The 18,693-nt window shown below is 57.2% G+C and overlaps 2 protein-coding genes across 6 annotated transcripts; one reads left to right on the plus strand and one right to left on the minus strand.

The window, feature by feature from the left end:
• The first annotated feature begins 308 nt into the window (after positions 1-308).
• TMEM218 (transmembrane protein 218) lies at positions 309-3,490 on the plus strand. Of its 3 annotated transcripts, none has more exons than XM_027710796.2 (3): positions 309-412; positions 523-625; positions 2,946-3,490. In XM_027710796.2, exons 1-3 carry the CDS (start codon positions 309-311, stop codon positions 3,078-3,080), a joined length of 342 nt encoding a protein of 113 aa, XP_027566597.1. In that variant the 3' UTR covers positions 3,081-3,490. The 3 variants fall into 3 exon arrangements, with proteins under 3 accessions (XP_027566597.1, XP_039240686.1, XP_039240687.1); XM_039384752.1 differs by lacking the exon at positions 2,946-3,490 and adding an exon at positions 811-2,918 and having other exon boundaries at positions 523-682; XM_039384753.1 differs by lacking the exon at positions 2,946-3,490 and having other exon boundaries at positions 523-903.
• A 5,061-nt stretch (positions 3,491-8,551) lies between these two features.
• Positions 8,552-18,003, minus strand: SLC37A2 (solute carrier family 37 member 2). Of its 3 annotated transcripts, XM_027710783.2 has the most exons (19): positions 17,933-18,003; positions 15,986-16,067; positions 15,726-15,813; positions 15,284-15,362; positions 14,950-15,085; positions 14,463-14,539; positions 14,202-14,368; positions 13,786-13,823; positions 13,379-13,558; positions 13,141-13,231; positions 13,000-13,062; positions 12,444-12,529; positions 11,575-11,623; positions 11,285-11,358; positions 10,720-10,798; positions 10,529-10,626; positions 10,138-10,202; positions 9,813-9,861; positions 9,257-9,291 (listed from the first exon to the last, which is right to left on the minus strand). In XM_027710783.2, the coding sequence occupies exons 1-18, from the start codon at positions 17,989-17,991 to the stop codon at positions 9,819-9,821; spliced, it is 1,554 nt and encodes a 517-aa protein (XP_027566584.1). In that variant the 5' UTR covers positions 17,992-18,003; the 3' UTR covers positions 9,257-9,291; positions 9,813-9,818. The 3 variants fall into 3 exon arrangements, with proteins under 3 accessions (XP_027566585.1, XP_027566584.1, XP_039240688.1); XM_027710784.2 differs by lacking the exons at positions 9,257-9,291; positions 9,813-9,861 and adding an exon at positions 8,552-8,809; XM_039384754.1 differs by lacking the exon at positions 9,257-9,291 and having other exon boundaries at positions 9,763-9,861.
• Positions 18,004-18,693: the final 690 nt, after the last annotated feature.

Here is an 18,693-nt window from a genome sequence, read left to right on the forward strand (position 1 = left end):
CCAGGGTTCAACAGGGACTTGTTTCAATAGGACTCCCACTGAGAGCGGGATTGGGATCGGGATTGGGATTGGGATCGGGACCGGCCGTGACGCGCCCCCGCCTCCGGCAGCGCGGGAAAGGCGCCGGCCCCGCCCCTCGCCCCGCCCCTCAGCCAATGGGAAGCGCCGAACTCGCGTCAGGTGGGGCGGGGAAAGCTGCGGTCACGCCCCGCGCCCCGCCCCTCAGCCAATAGACAGCGCGGGGTGCGCGTCGGGCGGCGCTGATTGGCCGGGGCGGCGCGGTTGCTAGGCAGAAGTGGCGGCGCGGCATGGCGGGCGCGCTGGGCGTGGGGCCGGGGGTGCTGGCGCTGCTGCTGCTCTGGGCCATGGCGCTGCTGCTCGGGATGGCGCTGGCCCGCGCCGGCCGCGCCCGGTGAGCCGCGGGGACGGGGCGCGACGGCCCCGGTGAGCCGCGGGGATGGGGAGGGGGGACGGGCCCGCACGGTGCTGAGCCCGCCCCGCCGTTCTCCGCTCTCCCCGCAGGGTCGCCGCGCTGCCCGTGGTGCTCGGAGCCGCCGCGCTCACGGCCGCGCTGCTGCTCTTCCCCCGCGAGGGCGAGAGCCCGGCCCCGGCCAGCGCCGAGGAGGTGAGCCCGGGCCTGAGCGGCCAGGCGGGCCCGGGGGCGGGGGGCGGTACCCCGGGGATGTGCCTTTGCCCCAGGGATGGGCTCCGGGGATGCCCTGAGCCTCTAGAAATGGACCCTGGAGATGTACCTTTGTCCCAGGGATGGGCTCCGGGGGTGCCCTGAGCCTCTAGAAATGGACCCTGGAGATGTGCCTTTGCCCCAGGGATGGGCTCCGGGGATGCCCTGAGCCTCTAGAAATGGACCCTGGAGATGTGCCTTTATCCCAGGGATGGGCTCCGGGGATGCCCTGAGCCTCTAGAAATGGACCCTGGAGATGTGCCTTTATCCCAGGGATGGGCTCCGGGGATGCCCTGAGCCTCTAGAAATGGACCCTGGAGATGTGCCTTTATCCCAGGGATGGGCTCCGGGGGTGCCCTGAGGCTCCGGGGATGGATCCTGGAGATGTGCCTTTATCCCAGGGATGGGCTCCGAGGGTGCCCTGAGGCTCGAGGGATGGATCCTGGAGATGTACCTTTGTCCCAGGGATGGGCTCCGGGGGTGCCCTGAGCCTCTAGAAATGGACCCTGGAGATGTGCCTTTATCCCAGGGATGGGCTCCGGGGGTGCCCTGAGGCTCCGGGGATGGATCCTGGAGATGTGCCTTTATCCCAGGGATGGGCTCCGAGGGTGCCCTGAGGCTCCGGGGATGGATCCTGGAGATGTGCCTTTATCCCAGGGATGGGCTCCGGGGGTGCCCTGAGGCTCCGGGGATGGACCCTGGAGATGTGCCTTTATCCCAGGGATGGGCTCCGAGGGTGCCCTGAGGCTCCGGGGATGGACCCTGGGGATGTGCCTTTACCTGCTGCACATCCCTGACTGCTGCCCTGCGGCCCCGGGGATGGGCCTTTACCTTGGGAATGGCCCCAGATGCGTCATTTCCCCAAGGATGGGGCCATCCTGAAACCCTGGGAATGGTTCTTTATCCCAGGGATGGGCTGCAAGGGTGCCCCGAGGCCCCGGGAACGGCCCTGCGCTGCCTTTTTGGTCTCCTCCTCTGGCACAGTCTCTGGCTGGCACGGGCTGTGTGGCTCCTGGGGCCGCTGTCTCTCAGTTTCTCTGACTAAATCCCTGATTTTTGTGCTGTTCCACCCTGACCTCTGGGATTTGGCTCCCAGGGGCTCTGCACAGCCATCACACCCCTGCTTTGGTCCCTCCCAGCTCCAGCAGCTCCTGCTCCCCCTCTGCCGCCCCCTTTCCTTATAATTTTCCTTCCGATGTTGCAGCCTTTCGCTTTCCCCCAGCCGTGTTTTCTGTTTAAGCCCAGTAACTGCTCTTCAGCTCTCTTTGTAGGTTATTGCTGTGCTCGAGCATGGAGCCATCTGTGTTTTCAGGCACAGGATCTCCCCCAACCTGGGGTTCCATCAGGCTGCCTGAGCTGCCACCTTGAGCTCTCCCAGAGCTCTTTGGGCTCTGAACACACAAAGTTTTGTGGCCTTTCAGGTGCCGTTTCCTCTGTTCTATTATTAATGCGCGTTAATTATTGCTTTTCTGGATTTTGATCTGTGTAAATCCCTACTAAAAGATACTTGTAAGGTTCTTTTCTTCTCTCTGTGTTGCATGTGACCTGCCTGTGTGAAGGTTGGGAGCGAGATGAAGGGCAGCCCAGCACGTGTTTGTGCCCGGGAGGCGAATGCAATTGGAAAGCTTCTTTTTTTTTTTTTTTTCATGGATCTTCAATTGGACTGGACCTGCCCTGCCTATCAATAATACATGACCTGGGCTTTCTGCACCAAAACTCTGCTAATTGGCTAATTAAAAAGTGAAACGTGCAGAAGGAGCCAGCACTTCGCTCACCAGAGACTGTCTCTGCAGCAGCACCAGGGCTGAGCATGTGCTAATGTGATGGATAAAGCTGAGCTGGGGCTGAGCAAAGCTCGGGGGGGTCTCGGGAGCAGAGAGGGGGATTTTGTAACCAGCCTCCTCGCTGTTGGCTTCTCTTTGTGTCTAGCCTTGCTGCTGTAGCTTCTTTTTTAAATTTTTTTCTTCTTTTCCCACTATTTCCCTTCTAAAAGGGAATCAGGGCTGGAGGTTTGTGAGTGGGGAGAGCTGCTCCAGGGCTTGGTTTGTGTCCCTTCCCTGTGCTCAGTACTGTGCTGCTCCACATTAACATTCCCACAAGTAGCATTTTGCAGAGATTCCTGTCGCTCATCCCATGCCAGGGATGAGAAGCAAGGGGAGAAATCTGGGGGAGCCCCAGAGGTTCTCTTTTGCAGGCTGTGGCGTGCTCCCTCCAGGCTCCAGGAGCAGACTGGGGCTGTGACATGTGCTTGTGTTCCCCCCAGATCGTGGACTCCTTCTTCATCGGTCGCTTCGTCCTCCTGGCTGTGATGAGCCTGGTCTTCCTGGGGTGCCTGTTCCTGCTCCTGATTTACCACCTCATGGAGCCCGTGTATGCCAAGCCACTCCACAGCAGCTAGAGACAGCGATCCCTGCAAAGAGAAAATCCCAGTTTCGTGAGGACAGACCAGGAAGGGAGACCAGGAGGCTGCTCTGGAGGTGACCACGGTGGTTTTTCCGAGCTCAGGAAGCACCAGCAAAGCAAGTGAAGGTCACTTGCACCCAGCACTGCAGCTTTCATCGTTAAAGGCAGGGTTTGGGCTGAGCACAAGCCTCTTCCTCCCCAGGGTCCTCAAGCCTCTGCATCTGCCAAGGCTTTAGAACCTTTGTCTCCTCGTTTACAGGCGAGCTGAGATCAGGCACTTGGTGCTGTCCCTCATTCAGGGAATTGAACTGAACCGAGATGGTTTGTTATTGTTACCCACAAGAGATAGTTTGTTACTGCTCCTTTTGCACTGTCATTTAATAAAACTCTTTCAGAAACCGCTGACTCAGCCGTTATTTATTCTCTAGGAATGTCACTTTTGGCCAGCCCTGTGGTGATGGTGCCTCTGAGAACCACCTTTTCCTGGGGCAGACCTGAGGGTTTGGGGGGGAAAAAACAAGCAAACAAACCATCAGTGTGTGGCTGTGGATTGCTGGGGATGGTCCCTTGGACTGGAAACCAGGGGCTTTGGAGGGGGGAGGGAACAACAGGCAAAATAATGCCAAAACAGCACATGGAAAGCTGCCCTTCCCGGGGGTGCAGAGGAAAGGTGGGTCTCACCTCCCTGTGCAGAACAGTCCTGCCAGCCATGGAAACCCCCCTTGCTGATACCCAAGTGTCCCCTGGGTGTGAAGGACCCCAAGGTGTCACCCTGGGTGGGGCTGAAGGCTCAGAGTTGCTGCTGCCCTAAAGCTTCAAACCACAGCTCACTCCAGCACAGGTCCTGCTGAAGCTGCTGATCAACTCCAATATCTTCCCTCCTGCAGGGAAAAAAAACACTCCTTATGTTTTGCAGCAGCAGCAATGGGGTTGAATCCCATTTCTCTTCCAATTTTTTTTCAGGGAAGCAGAGCCAAGCCATCAACCTGTGCTGAGATGAACCTGTTGGCAGCAGCAGCAGCAGCTGGGCTGGGTGTCTGCACAGCAATCGCTGCTCTGTGCCCTCGGTGGCAACAGTTTCTTTTCTTGCATGAAATTTCAAAAGGCTTTTAAATTGCAGGAGAAAAAGGTTTTGGTGGCCTGGAGAATCCCGTGACCGTTTTGGAGCAGGGAAGGAGCCTTTACCACCCCTGCTGCATCAGGGAGAGGTCCCCACAGGTGAGGTGAGTTATGGCTCATATTTTCCAGCCCCAGCCAGGGGGATGGAGCTGCTCAGCCTTCCACGGTTCAGCAGGCAGCGGGTATTGCAGTGAGGTCAAAGCCAAGCGTGAGACAGCCCCAAGCAGTCGGGGTCAGAGGCAATATAGCCAAAAACTTCAGGGCAGAAACTTAGATTTTTAACTCTTTCTCCATTTTAGAGATTTTTTTTTTATTATTATTATTTTTCATTTCGAACTGAAGATGGTGAGAGTAAATTAAAGAACCAATGGGCTTCTTTCAGCCATGTCCTGACAGCTGTCAGTCACCAAACAGCACCGTCAGGACATGAAAGCCTGATAAGCCAGAGCCAGCGGGCATAGAGACGATGCTTCCCTGGCAGCAAATGCCCCAGCACCCCGGAGCACGAACTCAGGCAGCTAAAAAAAGGTAAGTACACTCCCAAAAAAGGCGGAGGAGAGGCGTCCCTGCTTTCCAAACTGGAGAAACACTCGACCCCTTCCCATCCTGACGCTTTTGTCCACGGGAGCCGAACGGTCGTGCTGAGGAACACGCCGAGCGTTTGTGCAACACGAGCGCGTTGGGGGTCTCTGGGTGATTTGGAAGTTATGCCTGAAACAAAATTCATATTTAATTCATCATCTTAATAACATTTATGAACACGGAGATTGTCTGTGTGCCCCTGCCATGTCGTTATTCCCGTGCTGGTGGGATGATTTGAGGGAGCCTCGGTGAGGCCACGGTGGCACTTTGCCAGGGTTGGAGTAGGGCAGATGGGGGGCCAACCACGGCAAAAGTACTGGGGGCACTAAAAACCCGACCCTAAAAGCAGAAATGTGAAAATTCTTCCCGTTTTGCGCTGTAAATAAACCCAAAAAAGGGCTTTTTCCTTCCCTTAAACTGTGTGACTAAAATCAATCAAGAGGTTGATGGTGCGGGGAGGTATTTTGGGGAGAATGGAAAGCCATGCTGCAAGAGAGACATGATTAAGGAGGCAATTTCAGCATTTTCCCCAAAATCCTATTAATTGGAGAAAGAGCCCCATGTGCTCTCACCCCCACCAAGATGTTTCATCCTCATCCTTCACCACCCCTGGCAGTGGGGAACGACCGGCTGGATGAACTCAAGCTGGGCTCTCCCTGTATTTATTTATTCTGGACCATTCTGCTCCTCTCCGCACAGGGGCTTTCCAGACAGTTCCTGTTTATTTTTGGGAAAGGAAAGACCACGTCAAAGAATTGGTATGAGCCGAAGCTGCTTTCCAACCAGCCCCAAATGGGGATTTTTTGCTGCTGTCCCCATCCCAAACCTTCAGCTCCCAGAGGATAACCTCTCATTAGCACATCCACCTCTGCCTAGCACCCTGATCCTTTATTTTTAAATTGTTGTGCAGTGAGAGGGTGGGTTTGGCTTAAATCCCAACCTCTCACTTGCTGATGAGGGTGTTGGGAGCTTGGGATATGGGATAGCCAAGGAGCCCTGCTCCAGCCCAAACTGAGCAAATGGTCCCAGCTTTCCCCTGGCAGGGTGGGAGCACCGGCTGTGCCGTGTCCCGAGATGCCAGCTCTGTGCAGGCAAAAAATCAGGCTGAATCCCGGGCAGAGAAACCTGTCATGCCAAAAGGGCACATGTCAAAAGATACTGCAGGTGGCACGATTAGGACAGCCAGGCTGCTTTCAGGTCAGGAGGGAAAACATCCCTTTTCCCCTCTAAATCCCCTGCCTGGCATGTTAGAGGCGAGTGGGGATGCTCCTGCACCGCGATGCGGGTGCCCAGGCTCACCACCCTGAGGGCAGCCGCTCTGTCCTGCCCGAGGCCGGGCGGGGAGCAGCGCCAAAGCAGGGATGGAGGGAGCGCCAGTGCCTGCAGGGGAAACTCCTCTCCTTGATTTAAGGTCCTTGAATGACGGCAATTCCTCACGCCTCACGCTGCGCTCTGCCGGCACTTAATTACCCTCGCTGGAAAAGCTGCCCTCAGATTTCCACCTTGACTTTGCTGACTTCAGCTTCCCTGCTGTTGGATCCTGCTTTGCCTTTGGCTGCTAATTAAAAAGCCCTTCAGCCTTTGCCGGCTGCTCCTTGCATAGGTAATTACGGACCGTGTCCCAGCCACCTCTTCACCTCCCCAGCAGCCCGGCGGACCAGCAGCATTCCTCCAAAATATGAGCAGCCTCTTCCCAACCCACCCCCCGGGTGAACGGTATCGCTGTGCTGGGGGGCTGTGGGGTCACCCGCGGAAAAACCCAAGCTCTGCGTCTGCCAAACTCAAAAAGAGCCCGTTTCAGGCGGGATTTGTCCCGTCACAGGACAGCGGGGGACGCGTGTCCGTGCTGGCACAACCCCTCACCGCAGCGCGGTGCCGAAGGAGCTCGTGGCACAGGGAAAAGCAGCGGCCCCTTCTCTGTCGGAGAAGGAAAAAGGAGAGGTGAGCCTTCCAGGCTCCTCCTAGAGGAGCTCAGCTCCATTTAAACAGTTCTTTGGCTGAGGCAAACCCAGGGGATCTCCCTCTCGCCTTCCTGCCCACCCCTCAATCCCAAATCTCAGCGAGCTCTGGGGTTTTCTTTGGCATTTGGCTTTCTTTATTTTAAGTTTAAAACTGCCATGGGCCATGTGCCCTCTCTCCTCGCTCCCAGCAGCACAGCCAAGGCTGCTCAGACTTTCCAAACACGAGTGGGACATGGCCCAGACCTAAATTTGTCCTGGAAAAACTGTGGTCAGCTGAAAGAACAGGCAGGAGGGGATGGGGGAGGGGGCAAACAAAAAGGGAAGAAAGGGGAAAAAAAAATTCCCCAAACCAACTTGCCGTTGCAATAAGCCCCTGTGTGTGTCAGAGCTTGTGGGATTTTTGCTTGAAAATGTATTTTGAGTGCTCCAGCTCTCCAGCACAGAGGGATGGTAATTAAGCAACACGAAACCTCCGTCACACGTGCACTGAAAGAGCCGTTCTCAGCCCAGTGGCATCGCTGCCGGGTCCTCAGGCCCCTCAGAGGCCACACGTGCCACGAGCCACATGGCCTGGGGACACTGCAGTGTCAGCCTTTTGGCTCTGCTGAGGACAGACACAGTTGTGACACCTCTCCCTATGACTCCGTGAGAGTTTGCCCTAGGGGGGTTGGTATTTTCCTGGGAAAAAAGGGTAATTGGTGATTTTGCTTTTCTCTGCCTGCTCCACCATTTTTTCTGCTTTTTCTCCCAGGCAACCAATGAGTTTCCAAGCCCCACTGAGCATCTCTGGCCAGTGTGAGGGGACCAAAGGCCACCTCAAACCTGCAGCTGCCACTCTCCAAGTTGCCTGTCCCCCTGTGCTGCTCCATCGCCCTCAGGGGTTTACAGGGAGCTGATCCAACTGGCCGCAAGTCTCCTCTTTTTTTTTTTTTCCCCCGGCTTTTTTTTCCTCTCCGCTGATGAAATCAGCACTTAATAAAATCACATCAGGCCCAGATGTTTTCTCCTCGGGTTAAGATCCAAGAAGGTGAAGTCAGTTAGAGTTCAGGTTTACACCGGGCACAACTGGAGCTTGCCTGGGCATGATCCCTGGACAGTGAGCAGGCTGGAAACACAACCCACGGCATCCGAGCACCCCGTGCACCCCAGCGTCTCACACATCAAAATTTGGGCCCCCCAGGAGTGCACAGCTGGCTGCACAGCTGGCCCTGGCCTTAGTCAGGTGACACTGTGGAGGTCTCTGAGCCCCATCCCTGCCAGGGGAGCCCACAGAGCCGGCAGCCAGCGGTGCCAGCTTAACCTTCTGGGGCCCCTCCTAATTAGGAGGTGTCTAATGAAGATCATCAGCTGCCCACACTGGACTGAGAGTGGCCACAGCATGCGAGCGGGTGTTTGCTGTGGCGTGGGGGTTGACTCATGTTCTTCTTTTGAGGCTAAATAGCATGACCTAGGAATCATAACAATCAGGGAAAACACTGTTGTTTTTTTTTTCAGTGGGATGAGCTGAGGAATAAACTCAGCTTAATTTGGGCTCAGCCCAGGTATGTTGTCTACGTAGAATAAGCAGCACTTCGCTGGTGAGGCAGCGCTTAAAGTGATTTGGCATCACTGTCCTGATCCAGGTCCTGAAATCCCAAGTGTTGGGATGGGACAGGCTCACAAACAAGAGCAGGGCAGGCTCACAAACAAGAGCAGGGCAGGCTCACAAACAAGAGGCTGCATGTGGAGAAAAGTAAGAAGAGGGGCGTGATCATCGCCCCCAAATCCACGAAGACCTGGCTGAGCCCCTCCAGGACATGGCACGGAGTTTTTGCATGTTTTTATTAATAAAACGGCTGACAGTGAAGAACCGACCCAGAAAACCAGCTGGCCGGGGCCCTTGGGCTGCTCCTCGCCGCTGCCTCCGTCGGAAGCCAACCCTCGGTGGTGGTGAGCCCGCGGGGCTGTGCCTGAGGCTGTGCCTCGGCTCTGCCGGGACACCTGAGCTCCCGGTGTGCCCCAGCCTCTCTCCTCCCTCTGGGCGTGGGGCAGCTCACAGGGGGCACGTCAGAACTCCTTAAACCTGCGGGGAGAGAAGCGAGCGGCTGAGCGCGGTGGCACGCGTTGGGATGTGTGATGGGCACCGCAGCTCTGCTGGAGAGATGGGAAGGGAAAACGGCTCTGCAGGGAAAGCCTGGCCCCATCTGCACCACAAGGAGGAGAAGCAGGCACGAGGAGGAGATCCAGCCACCATTTTGTCTCTGGCCAGAGCTGAAATGTCCCCAGAAAGACCACAGTGTTTGTGCCTCCTCTCTGCAAGCTGCTCCACAGACAAGGCGCTCCCCAAAGCCCTCGGGATGTTGCAGTATTTCCACAAACTGAGCCAGCTGCTTCCCCCAGCACAAACCAGCTGGAATTTGGTGCTGCCAACCCCTCCAGGAAAGCCCTCATCCAAACCAGCCCCGGCACAGGAGAGAGGAGTTCGACAGCCCTCCACCGGTGGCCGGAGAAGGAGATTTGGGCCGCACTTACCACAGCACGAGGCTCAGACTATTGGTCTTTCACCTGCAAACACAAGACATAATGGACCAAATGTTCGCAGGGGGCCAGGGTCTGGCACCCCCAATGCCAGGACTGGCTGCAGCCCCTTCCTTCTTGGTGTCACAGGGGGATGTCAGTGGCAATCATAGCCAAGCCAGTGCTGATTTGGAGATTATTTATACCATGGCTGCAGTGATTTGGCTACGGTGATTAGCAAGCCCAGACCGTGTGGAATCAAGCTCAGTAGCACAGGTGGGTAAAGCCTATAAATTCAGCTGTTTCAAGTGAGTTCATCAATGCCAATCAATTGGGCATCTGGGACAACATCCAGTAAGTCAGCTGGAGACAAAGATGTGCTGCCCACCCTGCACTCTCCTCCCCGGCCATCGTGATTTGACCCTTTGATTCCCAAATCTTGATCTCAGCCCTTAAATGATCAGGGAAGTGGCTGTTTCTAGGCTGAGCCTGCCAAGTGAAACTCAGAATCAGGACAAATCAGGCTTGTGTTTGCATTTAATCCTCAGGGCTCAAACGGAGATACTTACACCGAGCTAATTCCCATCCATCACTGACTCTGTTAGCTGCACACTAGAGCTACAAAGACACAAGGACGGTGTGTTTAGCACCCTGAGAGTTTTGTGGGGTGCTGATGGTTAAAATCCCCCGGGTGCTGCCCTGGCTCGAGGTGGAAATGTCTCTGTGGCCACGGGAGCGAGACATGGGGCAGACGGCCTCGTGAAGCCCGACACGATGCCCACGTGGAGATGCAGCAGTGACAGCAAGGGGTAACAAACATCCTTCTGGAGCGGCAACGACACCGTGCTTTGGCATCGTGGGACCGGAGGCCACCCTGGGGTGGGACGTACGTACCCTCTCTTCCTCGCCATGTAGCCGCACCAGCCACGGACCTCTTTGACCACCACACGAGCAAGGAGCTGCAAGAGGGAAGGTGGAGGATGGCTGGGAGGCCGGTGGCTCTGCAGCCACCAGCCTCGACCTCAGTGTTTCCATCACCAGGAGGTCAGTTCTACGGCTCTTCCTAGCAAAGGTCACATGGATTAAATCCGTGCGAGGAGGAGGTTGTTGGGAGAAGCCAGGTGAATGGAGGCAGGGGTTTGGAGTGGATACAGGCCTTTGCAGTTTGCCCTGTGCCCGGCTGTCTCCTGAGGATCATCCCTGCCCTCCACCAGGGAGTGGCCAGCTAAAAGGGAGCCTGTGAAACTCCAAGGTAGCCAAAGCATCCTGCTGAGGAGGGACCTACCAGGCAGGCCAGGACGTCGGCTGCTATCAACATGTAGAAGACGTTGTTCCAGCCCGTGGGAGAGATGAGCCCTGCAAGCAGCGGCCCCAGCGCGGCACCTGCGGGGGCACAGAGCCACATTAGGAGATGCCCTGTTCACAGCTGAGAGGGGACAGGGACCCCCAGCACTGGCACCCCCCAGCCGTACACACCGATGGATCCTGTGCCATCAATGATGGCCGTGACAGTCGAAAGGGCTTTGGCGTTTCCTTTGAGAGACTCGTGGGTTCCCTGCAAGGATGAAGGAATGAAACATAAGGAGCAAAAGAAGCTTCGGGGTCCCCAGCTGGCAAGTCCCAGCATGAGGCCAACATCCCAGGCAGGAATTTCCATGTGTCAGTCCCAGCCATGGACGGGAAGACCAAACTCAGACGCTGCCTGCAGCCAAACCATGGCAAAACCTGGACTGCCAGCAGTGGACAGGAATTGCCAGGTGATTTCCCAGCAAATTTTTCCACTCTGCTTGTGCTCAGAGGCAGATGCAGCGATGGCTGAAACAGTCATGTGGCCAAGGTGAAAAAGCAGTAGGAAAAAAAAAGCTGCAGGATGCAGAGCACAGCAGCAGGTGTGACAGCCCTGCCCTTCTCCACTGGGCTTTGGAGGCATTGGAAAACAAAGTTAAAATACAAAAATCCCATCAAAACATCCCTCTGGAAGGAGGGAGCAGCCTTTGGGTGTGCAGGGGCAGCATGGCAGGGTCTGAGGTGCAGCTCTTACCAGATCTGCCGACACCGCTGTCGTGATGAGCGCGTAGGGCCCGTTAACCAGAGCACCGCAGATGACCAGCATCGCTGCAGAGGGACCCAGGAAGAGATTAAACCTTTAGGTGCAGGGAGCAGCAGGATGTTGGATCCATCATCCCCGGCCCATGTGTTGGCATCACTGTCCCATGCATCCATCTCCATTTTGCCACAGAGATTCCACCCAGCAGTCAGTGAACACTCATCCAACCCCACCGTCCCCCAAATCCCAGCCTGGGAGCCCGGCTGTGCCATGGAGCTCCTTACCTATTGATGTGCCAATGCCATTCTGGCCGACGTGGTTATACAGGAACAGCTGGAAAAGAGACACCAGGTGAACAAGTTACAGCTATTCCAGCTGTTTTCCCAAGCACTTTCCTTGCAGCAGCACCCTGGGGATGGGACGGAGAATGCGGGGACCTGAATTACTGCCGGCACCAAGTGCCGGCCACGACGGGGGGCTGAGGGCGCCCCTGACCTCCACATCCCGCCGGCTGCCTGCCAGATGAAATACCTGGCAGCTGGCAAACCGAGGTGCTGCCACGATTTATGGCCGGCGAGGCTCCGCCGCCTCCCGCCGGCTGCAGCCAGACGCTAATTTGCCCCGACGGTGCTATCGGGGCCGCGGACGTGACGCGGCCTGTCTGCTTCCCAGCGTGCGCCAGCTCCTTCGGCCAGGAGAGGCTCCCATCCCACAGCCAGCCGGGCTTGGATTACAGCTAATTAGCCATGTTTTTGTGGCAGCGAAGCCAAATGAGCTCTGTGCAGGTGCTCGGGAAGGACATCCGGGCCAAGCTCCAGCGGAGCATGAGGCCGTCGGCGTGGGGGCTTTTGGGATGAAAATCAAAGAGACAAGGCTTTTTGAGCAGGGCTACAGCAGGATGGAGGAAAAAAAAACAAAAACCCTAAAGGGCTTTTTTAGTTGTCAAGCTCTCTGCAACCCTCTCCCAGTCCCTAGAGCTGGACATCCTCCCTGGGAACATCTGGGCTCGTGGATCAATCCCAGCTCTCATGTCAGCCGAGCGCGTGACCAGCTCATCCCGGGCGCTCGGGAAGAGGAAAGGCAGCCGTGACTCAAAGGAGCCAGAGGAGGGGAAACCCTCGTGACGGGGTTTTGTCCCCATGTGACAGCTCACCATGGGAGCGGCGACGACCAGCATCACGCAGCACGTGGTGGCTCTGCCGCCGGTGTAGTCAGAGACGAGGCCGGCGAAGATCCCCCCTGCAAGAAGGAGTCCGAGGTGTCAGTCACACCACCCCAAAGGCAAAACTTCACCCTGGCTTAGCCCAAAATCCAACGCCCATCTTCTGACCAGTGTGCCCTCAAGGTTAAATATAATAATATCAGAGTGAAGAGCTTTGATTTATCCCTGCCGTTTCTTCCCTGCAGATGGTTTCTCAGCACCTCCGTGCAGCTGTGGTCTCCTCCACACTTGCAAAATGTTTTATTTATCTAAGGAAAAGGAGTGTCTGAGCAAGTGAGACCTGAGGAAAGGGGCTGCGATGGTCACCTGGATGGCAAAATAAAATTGAGGGGTGTTTGCTGCCTGCTGAGCGCTATGAATGCTGAATAAACCTCACTGGGGAAAGAAATGGTGTTGCCTGTGAAGGGGACCAACCAAGGCTGGTCAAGGCCAGGATTGTCCCTAAATCATTCCTGATCCACCCCCTCCGGTCGGGTACGTGACGAACCTAAAATACCCCCGACATCAAAGAGGGTCGACAGGTCCCCAGCTTCCTTGGCGCCGAAATGAGCTGCAAGAGAGAGAGGGGAGGGGTGAGGAGATGCTCCCTTGCCAGCCTCTCTCCTGCCTTGCTGTCCCCAGAACTCACCAACGTTGACGATGTAGAGGGGCAGCCAGTACAGGAAGGTGTAGCTCACCAGCTTAGCAAAGAGCAGGCACAGGGAGAACTCCACCACGCCCTGGGAGGAGAGGAGGGGATATCAGAGGAGCCTCCTTCTCCCAAACTCCTATAAACGGTGGGGTTTTCCCCAGTTTTCCACCCTGTGGACACTCTATTGATGGGCTGAGCTGCCCTGGCTTTGCTCTTTCCTCCATCCCACACTCACGGGTATCCGGAGCGCTCCGAGGAAACTGATGGCTGCGGGCTCCTCAGCTGGCTCCTTGGGGCTGTTGGAGCGATCCACACTGCTCTGGCCTGAGAGGCTGAGCGGGCCCTCGTTGGGGGTGACTGCCTCAGGATCCTTCTCACTGGTGGTCACTCCTCCAGGATCCTCATCAGAGGCCATCTAAAAGCAAGCCATGAGCAGGAGATGTGGCTCTCCTGGCTGGAAGGGGCTGAAAGGTTGGATTCGCTGCCAGGGCGTGACCCAGAGGATGTTCACAGCGAGCATCCCCCATGACAACTGAACACTGCTCTAACTCCTGCCATTACAACCTGATGCCCTGGTTGTTTTACTGTACCCTGAGTGACACCCAGCCCAGGACAAGCCCATTGGGAATCAGTGTGACTCACATGATGCAGTGGCGGACTGCAGTCAACATCCTCGGGATCTGCAGGGAGAAGGGATATCCCGTGAGAGCCTGGACCAGCCCCACTCCACCTGCTCTTCCTCCAGCATCTCACAGGGACTGGGAACCCCTAGGTCTTGGCTGCATCTCTGGATACCCTCCACCCCACTAAAGTCCTGAAGGACTTCCTAAATGTTTCCTAGAAAGACAAGCTCAGGGGAGCAACTGGCATGGGGGAAGAGCCTGCCTCGATGACCCCAAAGGATGCTGAGCATCCCTGTGGTGGTCAGATCCCCATTCCTGCTTGCCACAAGCCGGAAGCAAGTATTTGGGATTGCTAAAAATGCTTGGGAGTGGGTAAGGTGGAAAACTGTGTGTGTCACACCGGTTGTGTGCTGTGCCCTGGATCACACCACTCACACTCCACGAGGAAGAAGAAGCAGATGATGCCCACGGTGGCGATGATGATGCCGGGCACGATGAAGGACAGGCCCCAGGCAGAGGAGACCCAGACACCGGCAATGAGCGACCCTAAGATGTTGCCGACGGAGGTGTGCGAGTTCCAGATGCCCATGATCAAACCTCTCCTGGTGGGGACACAGCCGGGGTCAGTGTCACTGGGGTGGCTGCTGGGGCCAACAGGGACCGGAACTGGGGTGGGACACGTTGGAAAAAACTCACTTTCCCTTCCCAAACCAGTTCCCGACGCACGCCACGACGGCAGGCCAGCCGGTCGTCTGCACCAGCCCATTGCAGACCTGGCAAGAGATGGGGAGCATCACCCAGGAAGCACCGACTCCAGCCACAGAGCGCAGCCCCCGCACTGCTTCGTGGACAACCGGGCTCAGAAATAGCCACTCCCATCCCAAAGCTGTTGAGAAAACACTTGGTCTGGGTTTTTTCCCTGCTGGGGCAATCCTGGAGCCATTCCCATCATTCCCATGGCTAATCTGGGAGCGGCTGGTGTTGCCAAACCGGCTGCCCGCACTGCCTGGAGATGGGCACACCCGGCGGTTTCGACGCCCACACCACAGCCGGGTTTTGCGGGGAGTGGAAACACTTGGCGTTTCCCCACTCAGAAACTGGGCCACCCCGATCCCTGAAGGTCACTGAAAAACTGGGATGAGGCCAGAGTGGTAAAGCCCGGGCATCCTCCGGCATGACACACCTGCACAACGATGAAGTACCAGAGGACGTGGATGTCCCAGAAGTAGCCGAGGCCGAAGAGTGAGGTGAAGAGCCCACTCAGCACCATCCCCCCTGACAGGTAGTAGCGCAGGGGGAGGCGCTCCCCAAAAATGCCACTGCAGAGAGAGGGAAGAGCACAACAGGAGCTGTCATGGGTGATGCCACCAACGGGCATTATCACACTGAGCCCGAGCCCAAATCCTGAGAGGATCTCTGGCTGCTTTCCCATAACTGCATCCCAAGGGAAACCAGTTTCCTGGCACACTGGTGCAAACTGGTGTGTGGAGGGAAAGGGGTGCAAAGGCCTTGGGTACCTGATAAACATCCCGATGGCGTAGGCCACCAGGAAGGCATTATCCAGGGCCCCAAAAAGCTCCTTGTAGTTGTCCCGATCTGGAAAACAAATATTAGGGCCACCTCAGCCTGGCCCCCATCTTGTGACCCCTCCCCATGACTGCTGGCTTGGTCTTGTCCCCTGTCCCCAAAAGTCTTGTCCCCATGGGAGTTTCTGGGAGCATGGCCAGGTGCCATCAGTGTAGGGAACTGGTCCTGTCTTGTCCTACATTCCACCAGGCACTGCTGCCCTTTGGCCTGGGGGCATGGGGCAGAGCTCGCTGCTTAATTACCTCCGGGTGCCTTATGAGCAGCAGGCCCCCTGCCAAACCCTGGCCACGACCCAGCTTTAGGGCACGGGGGGAGCCCAGCTCAGCTGCCAGGAGCGTAGGTTTTGGGGTGCCTGGGGTGGCTCAGCCTTACCAAAGGGTGCCCAGCTGCACCACGTGCTGCTGTTGGAGACATTGCGAGGGTGTGGGCCGAAGGCTGAGCAGTTGGGGTGCAGCTGGCTCTGCAGGGAGAGAGAGGAGGTGAAACTGCCCCATGTCCCCTTTCCACGTCCCCTCTCCACGTCCCCTCTCCACGTCCCCTCTCCACAGCCCCTCTCCACGTCCCCTCTCCACAGCCCCACAGCCCCTCTCCAGGTCCTCTGTCCCCACAGCTGGGGTGGGGCTGATGCTCACCTTGACGATGCTGATGGGTTTTCGGGAGAGGTGGTAGCTGGTGTAGCAGAGGAAGGTCAGCACCAGCGTCAGTCCCCGATAGCTGCGGGAGGGAGCGAGCGGAGAGCTCAGGGTTGGTGGGACAGGGATGGGGACAGAGGTTGGGGGCCTCAGTACCCAGTGGGACTCTTCTGCCAGATTGGTGACCTGAACCCCCTCAGCCAAGCCAGTCGAGAGGTGACCAGCCCCCCCAAAATAGCCCAGGATGCAGCTTGAAAAGGTCAGCTGAGTTTTATGGGGAGCACCAAGCAGTGCTTCCCCCTCCTCGAGCAGCCATCCCGGTGAGCCACGGGGTGAGCAAGTGCCTTCCTGGTGTCACGGGTGGAAACTGGGCTGATTCATCATCACTGCCAGGGTTAATTAAAGACAAGCTGGAAAAAAAAAGCCAGGGGGCAGGATGCCCTAAGCAATACTAGCTTCCCTTCCTCCACCAAACAGACACTTCATAATTTTTGCTTGGATTAAATGCAGGGAAATGGGGGAAAAAGGGGTCTGGGCTGAGGGATAGGGATGCTGCTCCCAGCAGAGCCGACAGATAAAGCCTAGAGAAGCCCAAATATGATCCAGCACTCTCCGGAGCAGGATGAGTATCTCCACGGCGACCATCCAGCCTTCAGGAAGGGTTTTATGGCAGCACAGAGAATGCAAGTGGTCAGGGGCAGCTGCAGCACCCAGACATGTCACGGGGTTGCTCCAAGTTTAGAAAAAAGCCCTTTTTTGCGGTTTTGGCCCATCCTGCTCCTCATCACAGTTTCACTTCTCCCCGGAGCTGCAGCAATAACCAGCACCCTGCAAACCCAGGGCAGCTCCCTGCACTGGGCTGCTGGCTCTAAGGCTGAACTGTAGCTGGAAAACTGCTGCTTCCCACCCCAAAAAATGAATAAACTACCCAAAATCACTGAGGATCACAGTGAGGAAAGGGAGGAGAAACTTCACATGCAGTGCCTGGCTGGGCCAGACACTTGGGTGTTGTTTGTTTTCTTTTTACCCCATGTGTTCTGGCAGGGAACATTCCAGCTGATGGAAAAACAGGGGGAGTGTTTGGCAATGGGCTTCCAAAAAATCAAAACGCTAATTGAAATTAAATGGGCAGTGGGCTCATCCCCTCTCCAAAAGGGAAGGCAGCGGGCAAGGTTGTGTTGTGTGTTGGCTACATCCCGCTGAATTTTGAGGGCCTGGGACAGCTGGAGGCTGGTGGGCACTGCTGAGCATCTCAGAGACCCCCCACACCCCTCCTGGGCCATGTCCACCCCTGGGCTGCAGCCAGTGTGGGCTGATCCTGCCTCACAGTGGTGCCTGAGGGGTGATGCCGGGCCCTCGGTGACTCCCCCATCCAGGGCAGGTCCCCATTCCAGGGCTCATCCTCATCCTGGTGCTGGTCCCTGCAGGCAGCAACCCGCCAAACCCTGTCTTCTTGTCGGCCCCCAGGCGAGTGACCCTCCGGTACAGGGCCAGTCCCCAGCCCAGTGCTGCTCCCTTTGTCCAGGACCTTTCTCTATCCCAGTTCCACTTCCCAGTGGTTGCCAGTCACCAGTGGAGTGCAAACTCCCCCATCCCCCCAACCCAGGGCCGGTCCCTATCCCGGTTCTGGTCCCCAGCCTGGGGTCAGTTCCTGTGTCCAGGGCAGTCTCCATTCTGGTGCCGGTCCACGAGAGAGTGAGTCCCGTTCCAGAGCCCGTCCCCGTCCCGGTGCCGATTCCCATCCCGACGACAGTTCCTATCCCGGTGTCGGTCGCGATCCTGGTGACAGTCCCGATACCGGGGCTGGTCCCTGTGTTCGTGGTTTATCCTTATCCTGGTGCCGATCCCCAGCCCGGTGCCGGTCCCTATCCCAGTGCCGTTCCCTATGTCCAGAGCTGGTCCCTTTCCCGGTGCCGTCCCCGCATCCCGCTCCCCGCTCCCACTCACCGGCTGTCCCGCGGGAGGGCTCGGAGCAGGCGGACCCCGGGGGCGAGCGCTGCCCTCATGGCGGGCGGCGGCGGCGCTCGGGCCCCCCCGGCTCCTTTTCACCGCCCCCGGGGCCGCCGCTCCCGCCCCGCCGGCCCCGGTCCCGCCCCGGCCCTGCCCCGGCACAGCCCCGGCCCCGCGGGGTGAACCGGGTTGTCTGTCGCTGCTTCTCCCTTGAAACAAAAATCCACTTCAGATGCGGCTGGAATGAGGAAACAGCCGCGCTGGGCACCGGGAGGGGAGAGAAACCCCGAAAGGACCCAGCAGCCGCCGGTTCGTGCCCCTCCCAGGGCTCTGGGAGCTTCCCCAGATGCTTTTTCTAGCGCAAAAAGTTGGGATTAACTTTTCCGCTCCCTTTCCCAGCACCCCCGAACGGGCTTCGCTGCCCTCATGCCGGCTAAGCCATCCCAGACAGGCTTTGGGGTTATTTCCAGGGATTTTGGGAGTCCTGCTCTCCTCTGCCCTGGGGTTTCACACCAGGACAAAAACTGCTTCCAAAGTATCCCATTTATCCTGCCAGGACAGAGCCAAGCAAGGGGCAGATCAAAGATGAGGAGCAGCAACAGCTTTATTTAACCATCATTCCTTTAAGCCACAAATCAGCCCAATTCCCCCTGAGGATCCTTCCAGAGAGGTGGGAACAGGGGTCCCCAGGACCTGAGCAAGACCTTGGGGACCTGCCAAGGAACTTGTCCTCAGCTGCCCCAGAACTGAAGTCAGTC

Source organism: Pipra filicauda, unplaced genomic scaffold, assembly GCF_003945595.2.
Source record: "Pipra filicauda isolate LSUMZ 115617 unplaced genomic scaffold, ASM394559v2 scaffold370_size807399_pilon, whole genome shotgun sequence".
NCBI classification, from domain to species: Eukaryota; Metazoa; Chordata; class Aves; order Passeriformes; family Pipridae; genus Pipra; species Pipra filicauda.

Bases quoted from the DNA above. Each gene is read 5' to 3' on its own strand.
- TMEM218 (XM_039384752.1), top strand. From the start codon at position 309: ATGGCGGGCGCGCTGGGCGTGGGGCCGGGGGTGCTGGCGCTGCTGCTG. The intron at 413-522 runs GTGAGCCGCGGG...CTCTCCCCGCAG, and splicing joins GCCCGCGCCGGCCGCGCCCG to GGTCGCCGCGCTGCCCGTGG. The intron at 683-810 runs ATGTGCCTTTGC...TGGACCCTGGAG, and splicing joins CGGGGGGCGGTACCCCGGGG to ATGTGCCTTTGCCCCAGGGA.
- SLC37A2 (XM_027710783.2), bottom strand. From the start codon at position 17,991: ATGAGGGCAGCGCTCGCCCCCGGGGTCCGCCTGCTCCGAGCCCTCCCG. The intron at 16,068-17,932 runs GTGAGTGGGAGC...TCCCTCCCGCAG, and splicing joins GCCCTCCCGCGGGACAGCCG to CTATCGGGGACTGACGCTGG. The intron at 9,862-10,137 runs GTACGTACGTCC...GTGTCTTTGTAG, and splicing joins TACATGGCGAGGAAGAGAGG to CTCTAGTGTGCAGCTAACAG.